Source organism: Astatotilapia calliptera, chromosome 10, assembly GCF_900246225.1.
Source record: "Astatotilapia calliptera chromosome 10, fAstCal1.2, whole genome shotgun sequence".
NCBI lineage: Eukaryota > Metazoa > Chordata > Actinopteri > Cichliformes > Cichlidae > Astatotilapia > Astatotilapia calliptera.
This window is the reverse complement of record NC_039311.1, coordinates 23,256,804-23,279,294: the sequence shown is the minus strand read 5'-3', so window position 1 is coordinate 23,279,294 and position 22,491 is coordinate 23,256,804. Positions and strand designations below refer to the sequence as shown.

Genomic DNA, 22,491 nt, shown 5'->3' with positions numbered 1-22,491 from the left:
GGTGGGAGACAGATAAATAGAAAGATGCTGTGAAAGGAATGTGTGTGTTTTTATTGGTCTGATTTCCAACAGTCTCTCATCTAGTAAAGTGCCACTCTATCAAAAGCAAACAAACAAAAGCTAATTTATTTTCTCTCGTCTCGCACACATCCCAAAAACTGTAAACACTGTCGTACATTTGCATTTTGACTACACATTTATTAAAAGTCAATTTATTCTGGTTTTTATTGTCTTGCACTGAAGTCATTGGAGGCGATCTTTACTTTTTCTTGTGATAATTAAACTGTGGCGAAGTGGGGAAAAAAAGATTGTGTATCTATTTTATTATTGGGAGACATCCAAAATAATGTTTATCAAGCAAACTGGTATAGCAGAAGATGATGCTGAAAAGGGGTGAATGCACAGTTAATGTAATGTCTGTATTTCTGCATGTGTAATGCATGGTCAATTTTTCTTTTTAACCTTTATTTAGCATTACACTCTCCCTTGGGAACTGTTTGGTGCAATCTCAGTTGAATCCACTAAATAGCTCCAGTGGAACAGGTGGATGGATAAATGCCTTACTCAAGGACACCTTGAAAGCATTGGTTAAAGATAGTGTGACTATTACACTTTATGTCCTGCTTCTGGACAATGTTTCCTGCTCTGCCCAGGGAATTTAAACTGAAAAACATTCTTGTGACAATCTTGTACTCTCTTCTACTCTCTGTATCTTACGCGTAACACACATGAACCAAACAAGTTTATCCTCCCTTTGTAACTTTTGTTTGGAGCTAAAAAATTACAGCAGGTGCTTATAGGTTCAGTGCTTGATCCCCCTAAAAGCAAACTGCCCTTGTTGATGCCTTCAAGGACACTATAGAATCAGAGAGTTGTATTTCTGCTGCAGAACAGCAAACTGTGTTGCAGTTTGTCATTGTATTTGATTCTTCAGCTTTTAGTTTGTCAAGTGTCCTTGAACGTTTCAACAGTGATTTCAAAAAGATGAAGCTGAAAAAAAGAGTAAAGGCAATATGCTGTTATTAGAGTTGTCTGTATGAATGTGCTGTTTACACCAGTCTGCACTGCAATGAACTAAAATGGAGTGGTTGTGTGGAAGATAAGGCACTAAAAACTTTATTGAAACTAAGATTTTTGATGGGAGCTACATAAAAAACACATGAATTGTAGCCTGTTGTGTTTTTACAGATGTTTTCATAAGGCCACATTGTATCACACATCAGAGTCATTTAGGCTGTTTCAGATTGTTGCCTCGGGCCTTGGTCTGGAAACTCATTAAGTGTCGTCACAGACTAGCCAATCGCTGGCATTCAGTCTGGTGTTGCATTTTCGATACCTCAGATTGCTTGGAACCCTGGCCAAGTAGGCACTAAAAAAGTACCTGGTACCAGCTGCTACCACCTACAGCACTGCTCGACTGCTAAAAATCTAGTCGAGCCATGCCAAGTCGACCCAAGTAGACACTAGTCGAAAAGGGCTATAAAATTCTCCACTCCTCATGGTGTCCGCAGCTAAGATGAGATAAAGACCGTACCCTAGTATAGGCTAATAAGAATCCACCAGTCTTCTAAGAGGAGTTTGTACATCAGTCAGCACAGTTTCCTCAGTCCTGTTTCCAACTCTCTCAGCTTTACATGTTCCACCGTGTTCACTTTTGTTCATATTTATTGAATGTTGGTGTGGAGGATACAGCACTATTTAACCCTGAACTGGCAGAATATTGCTTAAAATTCTGGACATGCTATGTTTCAACAATGTTTTGTTTTTTTCTTTCTTCTGTTCATAAAGCTTGTCCCTCTTAATCATAATCTTTTTAGCCATGATAGCTGTCTCTACTTGTACTGTCCACCAGTCTATCATGGATTCTTCCAAATAAAATGTAGTCTAATAAGCCACTTGTGGTAGTTCTCATGCAAGTATTCAGAAATGAGAGATTATCACCTGAATCAGAGAGAAAATGCCAGTTATTGATCTGAAAATGTTAAAGAGTAAGGCCTTGTTTTTACACAAGTCCTGTGTATTTATGCATCAGTAAACCTATTATAAGATAGTGCTAACCCTGATTGTTCTACATGCTACACGACTTAACTGAAGCAGCGCAGACTCTAATAAGTTTGTGATAGTGGGTGTTTTTACAGTGCTTTCCTTTATGTACAACTGTTAACACGTGCACTTATCAGAGAGGCTTCTCAGCAGGAACCAAAATTGATATGCAACAAAATTACACATCTGACTTCCCATCTCCAGTGAAACGTGGTTCACAAGGCAGAGTACTGCCAATTAAGTTTTAACTGGTGTCAGCAAGATTTCCAGTGATCTTGGGCAATAAGATTTTCTTACTTTGTTGAACTCAGAAACTTTTTTTTCCATTTTCATTGCCACATATTACAAGTTCTTACTCTTATTTCTTTAAGTATTAAGTCCTTCCAACTGTGAACTCCACTGCTTTGATTTATCTAGCATACTAAAATATCTTTCCTCTTTCTAAAGCACCTTAAATCTGTTTGAAGAGGCAGGAATAATTTCCTAAATCTGACACAACATTAATATCATTAACCAAAGATTAGATACACAGCAGAAAAAAATATCCTGTGTTATCGTGCCATTTGGTTCAACCTAATTAAGTGAAGGAATGAACATTTATTTTTGAGCAAATGCCAAGATAATTTGATTAGAGCTGCAGAGAACACTGTGAGTACTGAGTGTAAGATAATCTATAAATGTCTGTCTGTGCAGGATATGAAATTAGATCAAATTGGCAGCATTATTTTTAGGTATCTAATTAAAGCGTATCAAGATAGCTGTTGATTAATTATAAGGGAAACAAAATGCACCGACATTTTTCTTTCTAATAACTTCAGATAACAATGGCATGAGAGGTAGAAGTGTATTCACATGATAAAATGTGAGAAAAATGCCTTTATGTAAGAGTTGTGCTCAAAAGATCCAAGTATACATCCTACACAGATATAATATATTAGTCAAAAAACAAATACAAATAAGGCACAAAGCGTTTCATGCCTTAAAATGCAGCTAATGTGTGACTCGTTAAAGCTTTTGGTTAGATAATTATTAATATGCACTTCTGTCTCCCACCCCTAAAGACAATGGCAGTTAATCCATTGTTTGGTCTTGTAATTGCTTGGATTTTCTTGCTTCATTATTCTTTAATTGTTCCCTGTCAGTTGATTATTCTACATGATGAGAAAGCTCCAGATACCAAAGAGTTTGCCGTAACCGCCCATCATGCCTTGGTACACTGGCACCAAAGCAACTCCTTAGAGCAATGCAATGGCAGATCTAGAAAATTTTTACATGAGGGTAGGGCTGTTCGATATCGGATGACGATATAAAAACGTCTATCGTTTCATTTTATGCTATCGTTTGTTTCGTGGTGTCGCAAAATAAACTGTTTACGGCAATATTTTTTTATCCTTTTGATGGTCACTATATTAATTTCTTCTTTCTCTCTTTCTCTTATATTTTATATAACCACACTACCCCTGTTTTATGCGTTGTTGTTAGCAACAACGACGGTAACACCATCGCGTGTCCGCTTGTTTATGTTCCACATAAACCTTTCACAATAAAGCTCAAGATCCTGTTGAGACTTTTCAAAATAAACTTAATCACGTGAAAGAGCAGGTTATTTACAGATGAGAAGTAAAAAAGAGCTGCCCGAGATTCACATAATTTCCAGAAAATGTGACATTTTCATCGGGATGATAGAATTCTTATATCGGGATATGAGATTTTGTTCATATCGCACAGCCCTACATGAGGGGGCAAAGGAGGGGGACGAAGTCTAGGCAGGGTGAAACATAACTCCTCAGTATGTGAAAATCCCCTATATGTAAATGGAGTCAACGAAATATCCACCATAACACTGTAACCTGGGTTGCATTCAGCGGTTGAGAGGAGGCGGCAGAAACACTCAGCAGGACAGTCAAAAACTCACGACCACACTTGTACTGGGAATTCCACAGTGCTTGTCCTTTAATAAACACGCTCTTCACCAACCTTACAAGGCTCGATTGAACGGCTGCTGTCTTATCATACATGAAGCGAGCAGTGTTCATACAATCTGCAACATTACTTTGAGTTAGGGAGGTAAAGATATGAGGTCCATCGCAGTCCATCTGTCCATGTGCAAGCACGTTTCTCTCACACTCAGAGAACACATACATTAACTTAGGTTGTCTTAAAGAGACACCACATAACCGTGACTTTTACAACACTTTAAAACTAACGATTATATCATTATCTCTTCTAAGAAAACAAAGGCAAGGTGATTTTTTACAAGCTTTCAAGTAAAAATCTTTGCTCACACATTTAAAGTACAATATACCTGAAATTAACATGAACTTAAGGCAACTAATGTATATCACATTAATAAATCAGAAATAAATCACACTGTGCACTTATTATTTATAATTAAATTATAACAAATTTTAGTTGTAGTATTAAATCAATGTAGCTGATTCATGTGCAATGATTATTTTTATAATCATTTTCAGTTAAACTAGCAATCTAAATTAATTGAATCTCCGTGGATTAATTGCTTCATCAGCATTACACGTTTTAAAAAAACTGTGAACCTGAGTTCAAGGATACATCCTTGGTTAATTCCGCTTTAGTAACATACCATCCACCTATCCTTTCTCGTCCGCCTATCCTTATCAGGGTCATGGGGAGACTGGAGCCTATCCCAGCTACCACCAAGTGAGAGGCAGGGTGCACCCTGGACAGGTCGCTAGTCTGACACAGGGCTATATTATCTTAAAACTCATACTCATATTCTAATTAATTATGTGAGTTATTTATTACTTAAGTATCACGGTACATGAATCTCAATAAAATAGATTTTTGACATTTTGCATTTTTTGTATGGATTAAACAAACAAGTTGTAACAAGGGAATTGGTAAGTTTTAGTGGCACTGGCAAACAAATGTTGAGACACAAGCTGATTCCTTATTTTTCAGGTCTCTGTGTAAAGTTAGTCAGTTGCTGCTAGAAGCTACACATCCTGTATACAGATATTATCTATTTATTATTTTATTATCAGTTTTCTCATCCGTTGATGGCCAGACAATGTAAATATTTATGTACTTAAGACATAGTTTAACAAATCAAGAAAATTTGAACATTTGGAACATGTATTCATCTAATGTCAGAATATAAAAATTATTTACACCTTTTAAATCGCAGCAGTCTTGATATGACTGAATTTAATTACTTTCTTTTTGCTGGTGTTTTTTAAAGAGACTGAGCTTAACCACCATAAATCATTGTGCACTGGGGCTTTGGTAATTAAAGAAAGCACAGTGATGAACTGTGTTTCTCTTATGCTCTCAAATTCGTCATTGCTACACGTGGGAGTAGTCCAGGGTACACTGAGACACAGAGTACTGTACTATGCAGTACTGTACATGTGACCAACTGGCCTAAATGTGCTTCATATTCATATATGAATAGGTTCTCCCAGTTAATACTCCCATGCTTTTTTGTGTGTTTCTTGTCAGTAGCTCAAAATGACTCAAGTCTCTTTTATACAAGAAACACATTCTTAACATAATTCCTTCACATATACATTTATTAATTCAGTCACTCCCACACTGAAAGTTTAGGTGGCTCTTATACTGTTTGGAGCTCGTTTCTAACTTTCACTTGCTGGTTTACTTACTTACTTGTCTTCCTCAAACCCATTTGCCTTTTTTATATTCAGTGTGAAAGCAAACTATTGAGTTTTTATGGTTACTTTATTTAAATAGTCAGTCTTATCCCACTAAACATTGAATGTCGAATAGACACAAAGGTCATGTATATATTGGGTCTGTCGGTCCATGGCCAATGGACAAAGTAGGTCCACAATTTGGACGTCCAACTATGACCCAGCCTGGACGTCAATATGACGTGACTTTACGCAGTGGGATATGACTAATAACTTCCAGTATGACTGCCTACAAAGGCCAATTTCGTAAACAGATCTTAACCACGTAGCTCTTTGCCTCTCATTCACTCCTTAAATATATTATAATGTATTCTGTGAAGGGGAGGAAAAAAAATCACATGACTTGAGTAGAGCAGAAATGTATTTGAGAGCTGCAAGACGTGACATAAAGTAAATCAACACATGGGAGCTCAGAGGCAGCTCATTCTGTTGTGGATATGGCGCCTTGGCCCAGCATCTAGAGGGCCAAAAAGCCAATGGGTATTTAAATAGCTGTGGATCACAGGCTTTGAAACATATCATTCCAGCTGACAATCTGCCGGCTGAAAGACCAGCTGCCCACCGTTTTCATGTCATGTCACAAAGCCGTTCATCTCCGTTCATCTCTTTTATACTCCATGGATCCATGAGGAGCACAGTTAAGAAATTTAAGAAAACTAAAAGTCACCATTTTAGCTGCTATTCTCTAAGGAGACAGAGTTGAAACAGGCTACATGTTTCTAACTGCCCTGTCCAGTAATAAATTTACTCTTTGGTCATTTCCATAAATAGTTTGGTGTCCAAAAGGTCTGAATAACTCTCAGTCCATCCAGGTCACCTCATTGTTATTGGTTAACTACATAAAACATGTTTCTTTTTTCCCCTGTTTGGTTTTGAAAGCTTCTCCCCAATGGTAGCAGATGAGTGTAACCCAGATATCCTTACATAATGAACCAAGGAGGCAGTGTGCAAACAGGAAACCCAAATCAACAGACCCATAGAGGGAAATACAGTATATGTGTTATTTGTTTGTGTTTTGTTAATTTCCTCCTTCATTAGTTCTGTTTTGTGCTTAATGGCCTACTGTGCCACTATTTCAACCTGCTAGCAGAGAAGAGAACACCAGTTGTAAACCTCTAATGAGTCCGTATCGGTCCACTTCCACTGCCAGTGTACCTTGGGGCAAACAGCTTTGTCAAATGCATCGACCTCTTGTTCTGTTTGATGTATTTCATCGCCTTCTAAAACATAGAATATTACGGTCAAAACAATATGTCATTACCCAGAAATTTCCCAGAATATGATTAAAATGATTTGAAGAAACTCAATTTCCTAATGTTCCAGTAGGCATGGTTACTAAATTCATAAATACAAGGCATCTTAACAAGCAAAACCTTACCCAAATGATAGGCAGTATGCTCTGTTGCTAAACATTTCCTAGTGTTCAGCTCTTTGTACTGTTTTTGTACAAATGTACAATCCAAACCGTTTCTACTCTTGGTGCTTCAGATTAAAAACTTAAATATACCTACAAGTTCCTCTATTGTAACGGACTTGTAGGTAATCCAATACACTACTCACGTCTTTGTTAGCGATTCTGTTTTTCAATAAAACAAATCAATTTAACAGGATTTGGGAATTTTTGGTTAAATATGACATGCAAGGACTGTCCCACAGTGAGCTGAAAGAACTGAAGGTGACAAACTCTCGACTGTGTATAGTAACACCTCCAAATAGCATATCTGTGAAGTGCAGCATGGCTCAGCAACTTGCAGCCTTTTGTCCCATGATCATCACTTTTATATGTTCAAGTGCATAGTGAGAAGGATGTCATAAGGCCTTGATGCAATCAGATGTAAAACACAATATTTATGAGTATTTTAAGTTCTGAATCAGTCAGATTTGACCCGACAAGACAGGAAGGTTGTTGCCAGTTCTTAATTGTTGCCCTTTATTTTGAGTTCTTAAAACATCATCAAACATTAATTTCCAAAAGTGGATATTTTAGGGAGAAAGATGAAATGTGAAATGATGAACATTTTGTTGGTATAAACTATAAATCATGATTTTATTAAATGATTGGACAGGATTGGAGTCAGGATTGGATTCAGGGCAAATATCACACCGAATTGTTTTATTATAGTACTTATTAGTACTATGGCAAGGTAAAGGTATATTTGCTGGGATTAGCCAAAAAAACAAAAGTCTTCTGAAGTTAAAAAAAAAAGTGGCTACAGTCTTTTTTTCTGTGACTTTTATTGTGGAAGCCAGTCACTGAAATGCTGAACAATATCTAACCTACAGCATTTGTTTTTCAGTGGAGTATGCAATCAGCTGTGCCCAATGACCCAGCAACGAACTTAAAGACTGAAAAGAGGGGACAAAATATCTTTATGTACCAAATTACTGTATAGTAATTATTGAGAGGAAAATAAATGCCCATGTTATGAACTGATTGCACTGTCTCTCATTAGCTCAGGGGAAAACATACTCATTATAATTGAGGGCTGTCATAAAAGTTGAAATGAGCTCTCCATGTTTGCTTCATTTGATGGTAATGAAAATGCTATAGCTATTGCATGACTGTAGAGGCTCAAATATTGCTAACCAATTCATCTAGCCTCTTGGGAAAACAATGCTTATACAATGACTTTTTATTAAAATTAAAGGCACATATTTCCTTTTTTTGTTCGAAATGTCTAAAGCAATTAATTCAAAATAATAACCTTAAATAGTCCGTATTTTAAACAAAGAGCTAGGTTTAAAAAGAAAAAGTCTGATAAAGTACAACTATACACTGTTTTATTGTTCGTTGTCATGATTGCACTTTTAGCAGCAGTTGATGTCTAGCGCTGAAGCTGCTACGTTTACACGGAAAAAGAAAAGACAGAATCTCCTGTCAAGAGACTCCCACACGAAATACTTCAGCCTTTACCACTGCAGGAAAGTTATGACCTAAAGAGGAAAAAAAGAAGAACGAAAGATGAAGTCTTCTCAAGGCATATACATGCACAGACAGAAATTAGATGAAAGGAAAACTTAGATAAAAGGGATGAACCTTTTTTCTCGTTCACTGAAGCAAAAGAATAAAAGAAGTGTTCTCACTGTACATCCGTGTCTCACTCTTGTTCTTTCCTGTTGTTTTTTAAATGTCAGTATAATCCGGCATTGATCTACACATGCATGTGGAAAATTACTCACACCTGCCAACTACATAGTTGATGAAACTTAGAAGGCACGATACATCCTCATTGCCATTAGACATTTGAAGTCTTTTTTCATACTCAGTGCTACTTCTGAGTGTTGAGTTGGCCTTGAAAGTTGTAAGTTTCCTATAGTTTTATCTGCATGCACCACTCACTTTGCTTTATGTAGTGCGTTTCTTTCTTACCTGCTAACTAAGTATTCTTAACTGTGCAAGAAATGCTTTGCAATCTTTAATTTTAATGACTTGGTAAAGACATCCAGTGATGTTATGGTGCTTGGTAGCATTAATAAAATCAGACCTGCTTGCTTTGTCTGTAAAGATCGAAAAAGACGGCCCAGTGTTATTACTGCCACAAAACTTAGGCCATGTCCACACTAATACGTTTTTGTTTTGTAACTTTGTAATTTTGCGTTATTCGCAGCAACAACTCCACCTCATTGTTAGTCCATCCACTCAGTGCTTTTCCTCAACCTTTCGCCGCGATATTTCAACGAGCCGGAAAGTTAGAAAACAGCTGACAGAAATGAGGCAGGTCAAATCGTCTTGCCTTTCATGCATGCACAGTACTGGATCGTAAGCGTTTTCGGCCGTTTCAATGTGGACGCACAACTCTGTGAAAACGACTGAAAGCGATAGTGTGGACGTGGAGCGTTTTCAGACGAAAACGCAGTTTTCAAATTTGTGTGGACGTAGCCTTAGAGAGCCTTAAGATTAAAAATCAAGATTCTAATCATTAGCATATTAGCATGTATAGAGGACATACACACAGGAACTACTTTCACTTTCTTCTCTACAACTTAAATGTAGTCATAAAACAGTAATGGAGATCTTGAGAACCAAGAGTTTGTTTACTTAGCAGCTTTCAACTTTCTACCTCCCACTTTTTCTTTCATTCAGTCTCGTAAAAACTCTCGCCTCAAGGTCACTGCAGTATTTGGGGAGGGTAATGTTAGTTCAGGGTTGTCTGTTGTCAGTGGGGTTCACTTCGGCCACATATACCCACAGGCAGCCATTTCCTCCGGTCCCCCCCTCATTCAGGCAATTTAAAATCTGTATACTCATGGGATCATCAGGCAGCAGCTTGCAGGCCTCAGCAAGGGCTATGAAAGGGCTTGAGATTACTGTAACTTACACTGCAGGTGTGGGTGATAGAGGAGGATGGATGGTAAAAATGTAATCAACGCCTAAGCTTGTTCCTAGTCGCAGTCTATTAGCATGAGCAAGGGCTTAGTAATTATTTTCGTGGACTAAATCCGCCCCGCTAGGACTGAGGGTGTAAGTGCAACTGTATTTATAGTCTCTTTGTGCCATTGAGGATGTGAATATTCTTTGTGCTGTTGCTGTTCTCTATGTGTTACATGATAATTATGTATAGAAATATTCTTGTCAGATAAGTTATAGGCAGCTTATAGCCAATCTCCAAAGCAGGAAAACATACAGTAAAGTACTTATTGAGCACGCCAACATGTCTAATTGTTACCTGTTATTAATTCTGAAAAGTTACCATTACAAATGCAATTTTGCAAATCCAAAGGTATCCAGCTGCCTCACACCTATCTGAGTGTTTCCGTAGAGAAACCTGTGACTATAATGACTTGTTTTTATTAGTAGATTACAGACTTGCTCATTAAATCTCTTTACTTGTGATCAGATAATTAACACTGCTCTTGATAAATTGTGGTCATCATTATTGACTGGCTTCACCTGTAGTTACTGTATATTGTTAGTAGAGTGCCAAAATAAATCTTCCACTCACTTTGCTGCCTTTTTGCAAAAGAGGCATTTGCATTTTCAACATTGTCCCTGCTTAGTAAATCTGACCCCAAATTGGGTCTAAGTTGATCAGGAAATCACAGTGGAAACTGTGATGACAGTTTTGGTGTTTATCCAACCATTTACTCAGGTGGCACCTAAAAAACAAAACACATATCGTTACAGCGACATTATCTCTCACACACACACACACACACACACACACACACACACACACACACACACACACACACACACACACACACACACACACACAAATAATAAAAGGAAAACTGTTAACTGAGTCTGCTTGGGATGGAAAATCATCACTAACGTTGTTGCTTATTCAAATACATCCATGTCAAGCAACTTCCTGCAAGGAGTGACTCATTTAAAAGAAAATGAAATCCTACCACTTGTAGACTATGAAGACACTGAATGATCTCTGAGTTTCCAGTCTTACCCAAGGCACAGAATGGATGAAAGTCATGAAAGAAGAGTCAGAGTTATCATAATAAGAGTTGTTCTATTATTTCACTCATGATGATTCAGCTGTTAGCTCTCTGCTGCTTTAAAACGAACTCTCCCAGCAGCTGCTGCCATTGTGAACAATATGCAGCATTCAGTATGAAGCCTTATGAATTCCACACTATCTAACAAAACAACCAAAGTCATTAGTAAAGAATTTGTGTATCCACATTAATATTTCCATCGACACAATAACTGAAAAATCATCAAAACAAACAACCTGCATATCTGAATAAAAAAAGCACCTCTATGCACTTCACTTTGTTAATTGACTAATTAGTACAGATCAAGAATTGTCTCACAACCTTGATTTCAGAAAGAAAATAACAATAAAGCCGTACCTGCTGCTGCACTTTAACGGGGACTCAGCGGGCTTTTTCTAAACACTAATTATTAAAATAAAAGCAGCAAGAAAAGCAATAATGAGAACAATTACTTTCCTACGTTTTTACGTGTTTCGCAACAAAAACAAAGCCAACGGGGAGACGGTTGTTGGACCCGTATACTGAACTTTGCATGTGCCTGTTAGTCATACCGTGGTGGAGGGGGCTGGGTGGTGTTTGGTAAGTGATATAGAGCTGGTGTGCATAATGCTGATGTGCAGTTTGAGAAGCCAGTTCCTGATGACAGGCTTGCAGACAGGCAGGCAGGGACTGAATGCTACTGTACTATTTCTCCTTTACCGCTTCGCCAATAACTTTGGTGTTGCAATGGGTTTCTCATTTAGTAGGTGCCAAGCTGCACAGGCTCTGATAAGACTTCCTGAGCACACACTGATCCACTCTGCTAAATGTATGGTGAGGCAAACTGACAGCTTCCCCGTACTCAGGAAATCTAGAAGCATCATTTTAAATCACTGCAAGTTATGTATTAGCTAAGAAATGTAGGAAGGACTTTAAATGTTAAATCATCGCTTTTTACTGATTTGATACTGGATTATTGCTCACGCTGTCAATAACTTCTCAAGAACAGTCCCATATGGGTTATTAATTCTCAAATCAACAAGATCCGTGGTATGTGATTCATGGTGAGCTGTGACAGCCGACAGCTGATGCTATCAGCTCACTCCTCCAGTCCCTAATCGTATTCAAACAGACAGTGAGGTCTTCATAACTTGACAGCTCACACTCTTACTCTGCTGATCATTCATGCTGCTGTGTTGCTATTGACCCAGGTTGCTGCAAATTCCCTGCACCTCCTGTAACTCCTCCTGCTGCTGTGTCTAGATAGATGCAGAGGGAGCTGCTGCCGAATAATTACTGGTGTTGTGCCACGATTTCATACTGAAGGAGTTTTATTTTAAAATGGGATCCATGGGAGGGTTTCAGGGTGACCAAAAAGAACACAAAGGCTTGTCTCAGATTTGCCAAAAAAAACATCTTGATGATTCCCAAACTTTTGGGAAAATAATTTGTGGACTAAAGAGATAAACCTTTTTAGAACGTTTGAGTCCCATTGCATCTTGGATGACACTAACAAAGCATTTCATAAAAAGAGCATCATACAAGTTAAATATGGTGTTGGTAGTGATGGCCTGTGTCCGCCATCAGTTCATATCCTGAAGCTCAAGCAGCTCTGAATGTGTCAAAAAAATACACATATGAATAAATAATCCAGACATAAATCGAAATGAGATGCTTTGACATGACCTTAAATAGGCTGTTCGTTCTCGAAAACCCTCCAATTTGGCTTAATTAAAACAGTTCTGCAAAAAAGACTGGGCCAAAATTCCTCCACAGTGATGTGAAAGCCAGTTTTCACAAATGCCTGATTGAAATTCTTGCTGCCAAGAGTGTCACAACGAGTTATTAGGTTTTGGAGTACTTTTTTGAATATGGCCAAGTAGGTTTTGTACTTACACAAGTTATCTTCATCTAATATTGAGTTTGTTTTAATGATCTGAATCAGCGGTCCCCAACCCCTGGGTCATGGACTGATACCGGTCCTTGAGCTGTTTGGTACCAGGCTGCAAGAGTTGAGGCTCGAGTGACATTTATGGTTTTCAGGGTTTTTAGCGTTATTTTTTAAATCGTTTTTAGCGTTAACTCTGGTTTTACTGGGTCTTTTTCCGTGTGTTATGAATAAATCTTCTTTTTTGGCACCGGTACTGGTTTTATTTTGGTATATTTATCCACGACACCGTAAAGTCCAGTCCATGAAAATGTTGTCAGACATAAAACAGTCTGTAGGTTGGGGACCACTGATCTGAAGCATCTAAGTATGATAGATATGGAAAAAAAAAAAAAAAAAAAACTAAGAAAGCAAGAAGGAAGAAAATATTTTTTCACAGTATTGGTGACCACAGTGTTGGTCATAAAAAAGAGGAAAAATAGAGTACGTTTAAATTAAAAAATAAATAAATATTAAAAATACTGTTTGATGCTCATTAAAATGGAGAATGTTAAAGGTTTAAGAGTTTAAGTGTAGAACTGCCACAGAAGAAATTCTAGACAGACTACGGAGCTCACACTAAGCCGATTTAAACAGCTGCCAACAGCGATTATGCAATATGAGACTCTCCTATGACTTGTGTCACCCCCTCTGAGATTGGCTCTGCTCTTGTAGACCTTTCTGCCCTCAGGAGCAAAGAGTGTCCATCATACCCGTAATTATCTGGAAGGGAGGTCCATCACTATTGCATATTAGCAGCACACAGACGGCATGGCAGTAAATAATCCCATCATTTCACCCAGAGGAGGTCAGGCAGACATAAATTTAACACAGAGCAGTTTTACATCCTGGAGGGCATTGTAGGGAGGTTTCATCATCAGAAGGATTGATGTCTTGGATTTCCCCTCCCTCCCTCCCGCTGCCTTTCAGCCAAAGCCAAGAACTCATCCAATGAGTACAGGAGTAATTTTTTGGTTTCTTTGATTAATGTACATCTGAATTGCACTCAGTTTTAGGACTGCTTTGGACCATTTTAATTTCTCAACTGGAATTCTACACAAAATGTTTTGTCAAGCAACTCTTGACAGCAGACCAGCAATGACTCAGTTCTTATGCCTGAGATGCTCAGCACTTAAGAATTGTATAAGCTTTCATGGCATTTATGGGCTCAATTTGTATTTCAAGAGTTTTCTTCTTTTTATAAAATGAAGACAGCAAGAAAGCTTGATTCTTCTAATTGTAATTCCTTCAAACGTGATATACTGTTGTATTGTGTTTGTGTAATTACAAGCAAAGTGCTTCTACAAAGCTTTTGAAATACTTAAGTAATTGAAAATTAAGAGAAAAATGCAGAAGACCAACAAATGCAGTTGCAAAATATATAGTGACTTTTCTGAGAAAGTCATTGAGTTTCCTTAGGAAACCTATACAATGAAAAGCATTGTACTGAAACGTTGTACTGAAATGCAGTACTGTACAAAAGTCTTGAAATGAGCCACACCTTATTTCTTTATTTTGCATTTAAGGTGCCAGATTGGGTTTTGTTTGTTTGTTTTAAGTGCTTTTGAGCAATAGTTCTCCAGGCTCTCTCAAGTTTTTCTTTGGACTCTGACTGCCTTTTCACAAATTTTCAGTCCAGTCCTTGTACATGATCATTTTCAGAACAATGTTTAGTTTATTTTAGTTTCCTTGTTCTTAGCAAAGGACCAGTTTTAAACTGTATCTTTAGTCACTTTGTTACTAGCAGCTTCTCTTAAAAAACTGAACAAAAAAAACCCCAACATTTTTATCCTAATTTCTTTAATTGAATCGATGAAAAATGCCAACGTTTGACAGGGATAAAATAGTTGAAAAACACATTTTTCCACCACTGTCCACAAGGTGTATAGAGTGTCATTTAAAAAATGAGGAAGCTGGAAGTGGGCAACGAAACAGGAAGAGATGCAGCTGGCCATATGACTTGGTCTGACTGGTGGAACCTCATCAGAAATGGTCTAAGTTGAAGCGTGACTGCCACCAAGCCATTTTTAAGAAAGGAAAACAACAATACAACAACTGGACCGGAAATCAGTGACAACAAGTTTTATGGAGGGATTAATCCAAATTTGAGGTTTTTTGGTTCAAATATTCAATATGTACGGCGGAGGTCAGAAAAGAGGTACAACAGTATCTACAGTATCATCATATCAGTATCTACTGTAAAACACAGTGGAGGCCATGTCATGGATTGGTGCTGAATTTCAGCCTTTGGCGTTGGGATCTTGTCAAAACTAATGGAAATATAAATCCTGAAAACTATTCAGATTTTGATCCATCTACAACACTGGAAAATATATGATTGGGAACAGCTTCATATTTCACTATGTCGAGGATTTCAAACACACTGCCAGAGCAGTAATAGCATGCTTGGATAGAAAGAGACACTGTGGGACACTGTCATTCATGGATTGGCCTCCCCAGAGCCCAGACCTGAACGTTCATCTTACGAATCATCTTAAGAGAGCAGAACTAAAGGCAGCTAACATCCAACAAGGAGCTCTGAATGTCCTTCATGAAGTCTGAAGAACTATTCCTGAAGACTATTTAATGAAACTAAAGGACAGCTTGCCTATGAGAATTTAGGCTGTGTTAAAGAATAAAGGTGATGATGGCTGTGGTCATATTGACGTTCCAGTTTCTTCTTACTGTATTTCCATGTTTCCATATTTCAGTAAATCATTGAACCTATTTCCAATTTTCCTTACAAAAGGAAATAAGTGGTGACTCAAGATTTCTTTTAACAATACTGTATTTTGTTACACTCTCTTGCTGCCCCCTTCCATCACATTTTTTTTGTGCCTTTTAGAGTTATCACATCTTTAAATATCCATGACATTTTGTCCTCTAATGCAGCGCTTTCAAATTCCCTTTTGAAAGAGAATTTCTTCCTTGGCTCTTTGTCTCTCTGTTTGTTTTCCCCTGCTTGACATTTATAAAGTAAGCGCTTGGAGGATGCTGTGAACAGTAGAGAGTAGCTCCGTCTCCGGGACATTGAGCGTCCATGGTGCGAGCAGCTTCGGATCACTCACTTAAGCAGCTAACATTTCAAATGGACAATAAAGAGAGTCCTGGTCCCTCTAGAACAATAAAACAGTGTTAGAGTCAGGGGTGGATGCACTGTAATACAGACAGATATTTCTCTGCCACAGCTGCAGCTGCTGTGCTCAGCAGAAGGGGAAAGGCTGAATCAAAGGACGCTCACTACACCAAAGAAAGGGAGCACGATTCACTCCAGCATTCAAGTTTACTTCAGGTGTAACATTAATTTTCTCTCCATGTATCAAAGGTGTATTTATACAGGGAGTGCAGAATTATTAGGCAAATGAGTATTTTGTCCACATCATCCTCTTCATGCATGTTGTCTTACTCCAAGCTGTATAGGCTCGAAAGCCTACTACCAATTAAGCATATTAGGTGATGTGCATCTCTGTAATGAGAAGGGGTGTGGTCTAATGACATCAACACCCTATATCAGGTGTGCATAATTATTAGGCAACGTCCTTTCCTTTGGCAAAATGGGTCCAAAGAAGGACTTGACAGGCTCAGAAAAGTCAAAAATAGTGAGATATCTTGCAGAGGGATGCAGCAGTCTCAAAATTGCAAAGCTTCTGAAGCGTGATCATCGAACAATCAAGCGTTTCATTCAAAATAGTCAACAGGGTCGCAAGAAGCGTGTGGAAAAACCAAGGCGCAAAATAACTGCCCATGAACTGAGAAAAGTCAAGCGTGCAGCTGCCAAGATGCCACTTGCCACCAGTTTGGCCATATTTCAGAGCTGCAACATCACTGGAGTGCCCAAGAGCACAAGGTGTGCAATACTCAGAGACATGGCCAAGGTAAGAAAGGCTGAAAGACGACCACCACTGAACAAGACACACAAGCTGAAATGTCAAGACTGGGCCAAGAAATATCTCAAGACTGGTTTTTCTAAGGTTTTATGGACTGATGAAATGAGAGTGAGTCTTGATGGGCCAGATGGATGGGCCCGTGGCTGGATTGGTAAAGGGCAGAGAGCTCCAGTCCGACTCAGACGCCAGCAAGGTGGAGGTGGAGTACTGGTTTGGGCTGGTATCATCAAAGATGAGCATGTGGGGCCTTTTCGGGTTGAGGATGGAGTCAAGCTCAACTCCCAGTCCTACTGCCAGTTTCTGGAAGACACCTTCTTCAAGCAGTGGTACAGGAAGAAGTCTGCATCCTTCAAGAAAAACATGATTTTCATGCAGGACAATGCTCCATCACACGCGTCCAAGTACTCCACAGCGTGGCTGGCAAGAAAGGGTATAAAAGAAGAAAAACTAATGACATGGCCACCTTGTTCACCTGATCTGAACCCCATTGAGAACCTGTGGTCCATCATCAAATGTGAGATTTACAAGGAGGGACAACAGTACACCTCTCTGAACAGTGTCTGGGAGGCTGTGGTTGCTGCTGCACGCAATGTTGATGGTGAACAGATCAAAACACTGACAGAATCCATGGATGGCAGGCTTTTGAGTGTCCTTGCAAAGAAAGGTGGCTATATTGGTCGCTGATTTGTTTTTGTTTTGTTTTTGAATGTCAGAAATGTATATTTGTGAATGTGGAGATGTTATATTGGTTTCACTGGTAAAAATAAATAATTGAAATGGGTATATATTTGTTTTTTGTTAAGTTGCCTAATACTTGTGCACAGTAATAGTCACCTGCACACACAGATATCCCCCTAAAATAGCTAAAACTAAAAACAAACAAAAAACTACGTCCAAAAACATTCAGCTTTGATATTAATGAGTTTTTTGAGTTCATTGAGAACATGGTTGTTGTTCAATAATAAAATTATTCCTCAAAAATACAACTTGCCTAATAATTCTGCACTCCCTGTAGTGGGAAAGAGCTCATTAGTTCTTTAAAATAATCAGAATTTAATTATCATCTTTCAGTTAAGAAGCACTGGCACAAAATCTAATATAACACTCAATCTTTTTAACATGTGCAGCAGCAGAAATAACATTGTTTAATACTTTTGTTTCTCCCTGTATATGTACTCAGGGGACCACAGTAAGTCTGAGCAAAGATAGGATTGTTCTTACTGTATATGACAAGATGTAAATCAGCTTGGTGGGGGATGTGTGTGTTAATTTATTTCTGTCCTTCCAGCACAGGGATAAGAATGACAGTTAGGTGATGATCCCTCATGTCTGAGCCATCTCACGCCTCATTCCCCTTGAAGGAATAACATTGAACAGGGATTTACCCAAGACCTTGACTTGACTGCCTGCATGCAGAGAAGAGTGTGCATTGTCTTTCTTTTTTTGTACAGCTGTGCGAGTCTTTGGTTTGTAATAAGTAGGAGGGTCACCAGCCTTAAGGGTGTGCGTGTGTTTCTCTGGCTTCATCTTTGCCAGTTTTATGTGCGACGCATGACGCGGTCCTTCCAGAAATAAACAGGAGATAACTGAGATTTATTGGTTTGATTATTTTCTATAACTTACTGTTTTTCAAACTGACCTCTTCCACCAAGCGTGACTGCTTGATAGATGTGCTTGATTAACAGAATTGAGTACTACAAATTAGAGGCCACAGTAACCTCAAGTTCCAGTTTCATAACTTCATATGTTATCACTAGCTCCGGTACGCAATTCATCAAAGCAGGAATGACCCCCAAACTGTTGTTCCAACAAGCTCCAAATTATCTTTTAAATTTTTTTTTTATGATGCACTGGACATCAAGAGCCACAAGAGCAAACATCCCCAAATGTATACTCAAGCTTGACTGAGGTTTATTTACTACCATGTTTAGTCATGTGTTGCGGTCATTCATCCTTAATCAGTTTTCAGGTTCAGGTATTATATTATGTTATGTTAAGCTTTTTTCTGTTTTTCTTCACTAAACAAAAAAGAAAGCCTTTCTCTTTCTCTTGCGGAAGAGACTTCATTGACAACAGAAACCTTCATTTTGTATTCATACAAATAGAAATATGCTCTTCTTTAATATGCACCTTAACACTGCAGAACACTGTGCTTTTCCTGCAGCCCAGTCGAACCTGTGTTAACTTTGCTGCAGTGACTGCTGGGCTAACAAATGTAGACATGCTTTGGCAGTGCTATGCCCTGCTGTGGGTTTGACATCAAAAGGAGACGCTGGGAATAAACTTCTGAGTCTATTAAGCCCATCATGTCCCTTAATTTTGCATTTGTTAGCATTCGTGGCTGTTGAGTTGTCGGAGGACATTAGGCGGTGAGATCCATCTCTATATACTCTCAGAGGGGGATCTCCTGCTCTGCAATAACTGGGGATGGATGTCATATTCAGATTTAGTTATATAAAAATTTTAAAACATTTTTTACTGTGCTTCTGACTTGCAAGTAGCCCTTACTTGACCTTACCTTCTCATAGCATACTGCCAACAGATAAAGTCACGTGATACACAACCAAAGGAGGGTCACAAAAATAGCAAAATAACAACATGATCTTATTTTTTGTCTGTTCTTTACTCCAAACGTTTCTCACAGCAGACGAATAAACACAGGTTGCATGATTTCTTTGTGGTTTCTAAGTTTTTGTTGCACATCATCATTAAACAGAACCTTGCTGAGAATTAAAAAAGGCCTGGTTTAAAGCATGAGCTTTAATCCCTTAGAAAAGCAGTACAAGAAGCTTGAGAGGGTCTAAATGGGAATGTGTACCTATTGTTTTCACTTGGATTCAAGGATTACTTGTAATTAGTTGGACCCCTGCACAGAAAAGCTGTCAGACAAATTATGCAAACAAAAAACGAATATTTTTTTAAATGAGTGAACACTCAAGGACACATGTACGGATGTACGAACAGACACATTATCTGTCCCATTTGCCTTCCTTTCCTCTCCTCCCACTCGGAAACACGCAAACACATTAAATCCAATTTGAAGCTACAATCCAAAGGCTTCGGCTTGTGCAATTGAGGTTAATCAAATGTCTTTTTTTCCCCCCCATATTTGTGTTCGTTCTTCTAGGCAATGCATGCACCATGTCAGAGTACAACAAGCTGAAGAGCATGCTGCTGGATATGCAACCAAAAGCGCTTAAGGCTGGGGAGCAAAATCAGAAGAGAGACATGGAGGAGAAGAGAGCGCTGGTGGACACCATGTTTAAATACCTGGATGCGAACCAGGATGGCCGACTGATCAGTGATGAACTGGAAAAGGTGAGTGTCAAATGAATCAACACAGCTGTGTGAAAGAAGAGATAAATGGCTGGGAGTGTTTTGTTTGCCATAAGTGTTTGTAACAGTTTTTGTTTGTGGACTTGTCTCCAACAAGTATTTCCAGTTTAAATGTATCACTGTGCAAATTTACAAAAAGAAAAAGAAAATGCTGGCAGATTTTTTTAAATAACGTTTGTTTGTTTTTTTAAATTCTATTAAATTATATATAATGTGATCCTTTAAATAGAAGCCTGTATTGCTTACAGTGGGTAATTAGTCAACCACATTTTTATCTTCATCTACACCAATGATCAAGACAGTGTGATCAAGTTATAAGTGAGAGTGGCTGGAACATTTAGTCATCTTGCTTAACAATAAGAAAAGCTGTCTTCCCACCTGGGGCTGATGGGAAAAATTTGGCATTGATATTTGACTCAATTAAATTACCGTGAGTGTCATCTGGTATCTTGAATTGGGCATCAGAGATGTGTGTTAATTAGACTCCACCTAGCCAGTTCTATGATATCAGTGACTGCCATTGTGCCAATATGCAGTAAACCATGTTAGCCATAGTTGACATCAGACTGGAGCAGGAACAGATGTTTATATGTGCATTTTAAATTTGCTGTTGCTCTTTATTATTATGTGGTCATCCAAAGACAAAGGTTGCATGATGCCAAAGGAATATAAACTCAGTACAGGTTAAAATGAATTCTCAAAAGTGCTTCAGCTCTTTCCAAGCTCTTTAGACTTCAGTAATTATTCTCATGTTATCTCACTGTGGCTTTATATTGCAACCAGAGTGTTGTCCAAGTTTAGAATTTCAGTGACTTCTGCCTTTTGTGACAGATCTGTATTGAGGGAATTATTAATGCTGATATATGTCCACATGAAATCTTTAGATTGGACACTCACATCCTGAGGAATTCATAAATTCAGTTTCGCAGAGATAATGCTTTTAAGAATCAAAGATGAATCCCAGTCATCCCTCCAGACTGTCTCCAGTTTTGGATCTGTCTATTGTCACAGATGGTCTTGGAGGGTAAAATCCTGTCCTTAGGTTTGAAATATTTAATTCAAATGCCTAAGGACAGAGTTATCTGTGACAGGAAAAACATGGCTGCAGTCAGCTGCAGGCTGGCTCATGAAAAAAAAAAAGTTTGGTATATCCATTATTATGCCATGTGACATGTCCAGAACCATATAAAATCAGCTGGAGATAAATGCTAAGCTGGAATAGCTTGGAATGGCAGTTTACTTTTTTCCATTAGATCTTGACCTAAAAACATATTTTACAGGAAATTTATTATTATTATTATTATTATTATTATTATTATTATTATTATTGTATCGAACTGTACCTTGATATATTAAAGCAAATATTGACTTGCTCTTCTCTTACAAGGGTCTCAGCTCACAGATTTTAGAAAAAAAAAGCCAAAATAACTAAATAAATAAATAGAATAACCACATAAGGATTCAATTTCCAGAATTTACTGTCCAGGCGTTTTTGTTGTTGCTGTTATAATAAATTCTAAGCACATAAATATTGGCACTAACTAAAAAGATTAGGTGAGGTGTCCTACATAAATGCTACATAAGCAGTCTAGCTTTCTAGCATGGGCCAGCATCTGATAAATATAGAGTTACACTGAGAAGCATTTTTATTCTCTTATTTCTAGAGAAGAAACAACTTTTACAGAATAAGCGAGGCTGAGTTTTTTGTTTAACTTCCTAAAAACTGCTAAACATCACCCACTCAAAGATGGTTCCCCTGAGAGTGAAGTACTGCTACTACTGCAAAAGAGGACTCATAAATGACAGCGAATGGATGTGAGAGTGGTGAGTCTTCCCAGGGGAACATCTTTGAATTAACTCAGGTGCAGCATGCAAGAGTAGCAGGACCAGATACTCTTAAAAAGGAAAGGCAATCAGTATAGCACTAACATGACGGATTACATATTTAATCCACTACCTTTAATGAGAATGGAAGTACACTCAGGAGTTGTGAGTCTGATTCTCTTGTATATAGTACATTTGGTATTTAATTATGATGAGAGACAGCTGAACAGTGCTGTTTTTTTTTTTTTTTTTAAATATGGAAAAAGTGGCAATTTCTCTCCTCATAGCACAGCAAAGTCAAAATAAAATCTTCATTAAAAAAGGCTCTATTAGAGGTTTAATCACTAATATATCA

At 38.1% G+C, this 22,491-nt stretch overlaps 1 protein-coding gene across 1 annotated transcript in view; it reads left to right on the top strand.

The window, feature by feature from the left end:
- fstl4 (follistatin-like 4) overlaps window positions 1-22,491 on the top strand; it is a 214,777-nt gene that overhangs the window by 118,529 nt on the left and 73,757 nt on the right. The window contains exon 5 of the mRNA XM_026182327.1: window positions 20,104-20,294. Coding sequence (XP_026038112.1) covers window positions 20,104-20,294 — 191 coding nt within the window. The remainder of the gene's footprint in view (window positions 1-20,103; window positions 20,295-22,491) is intronic.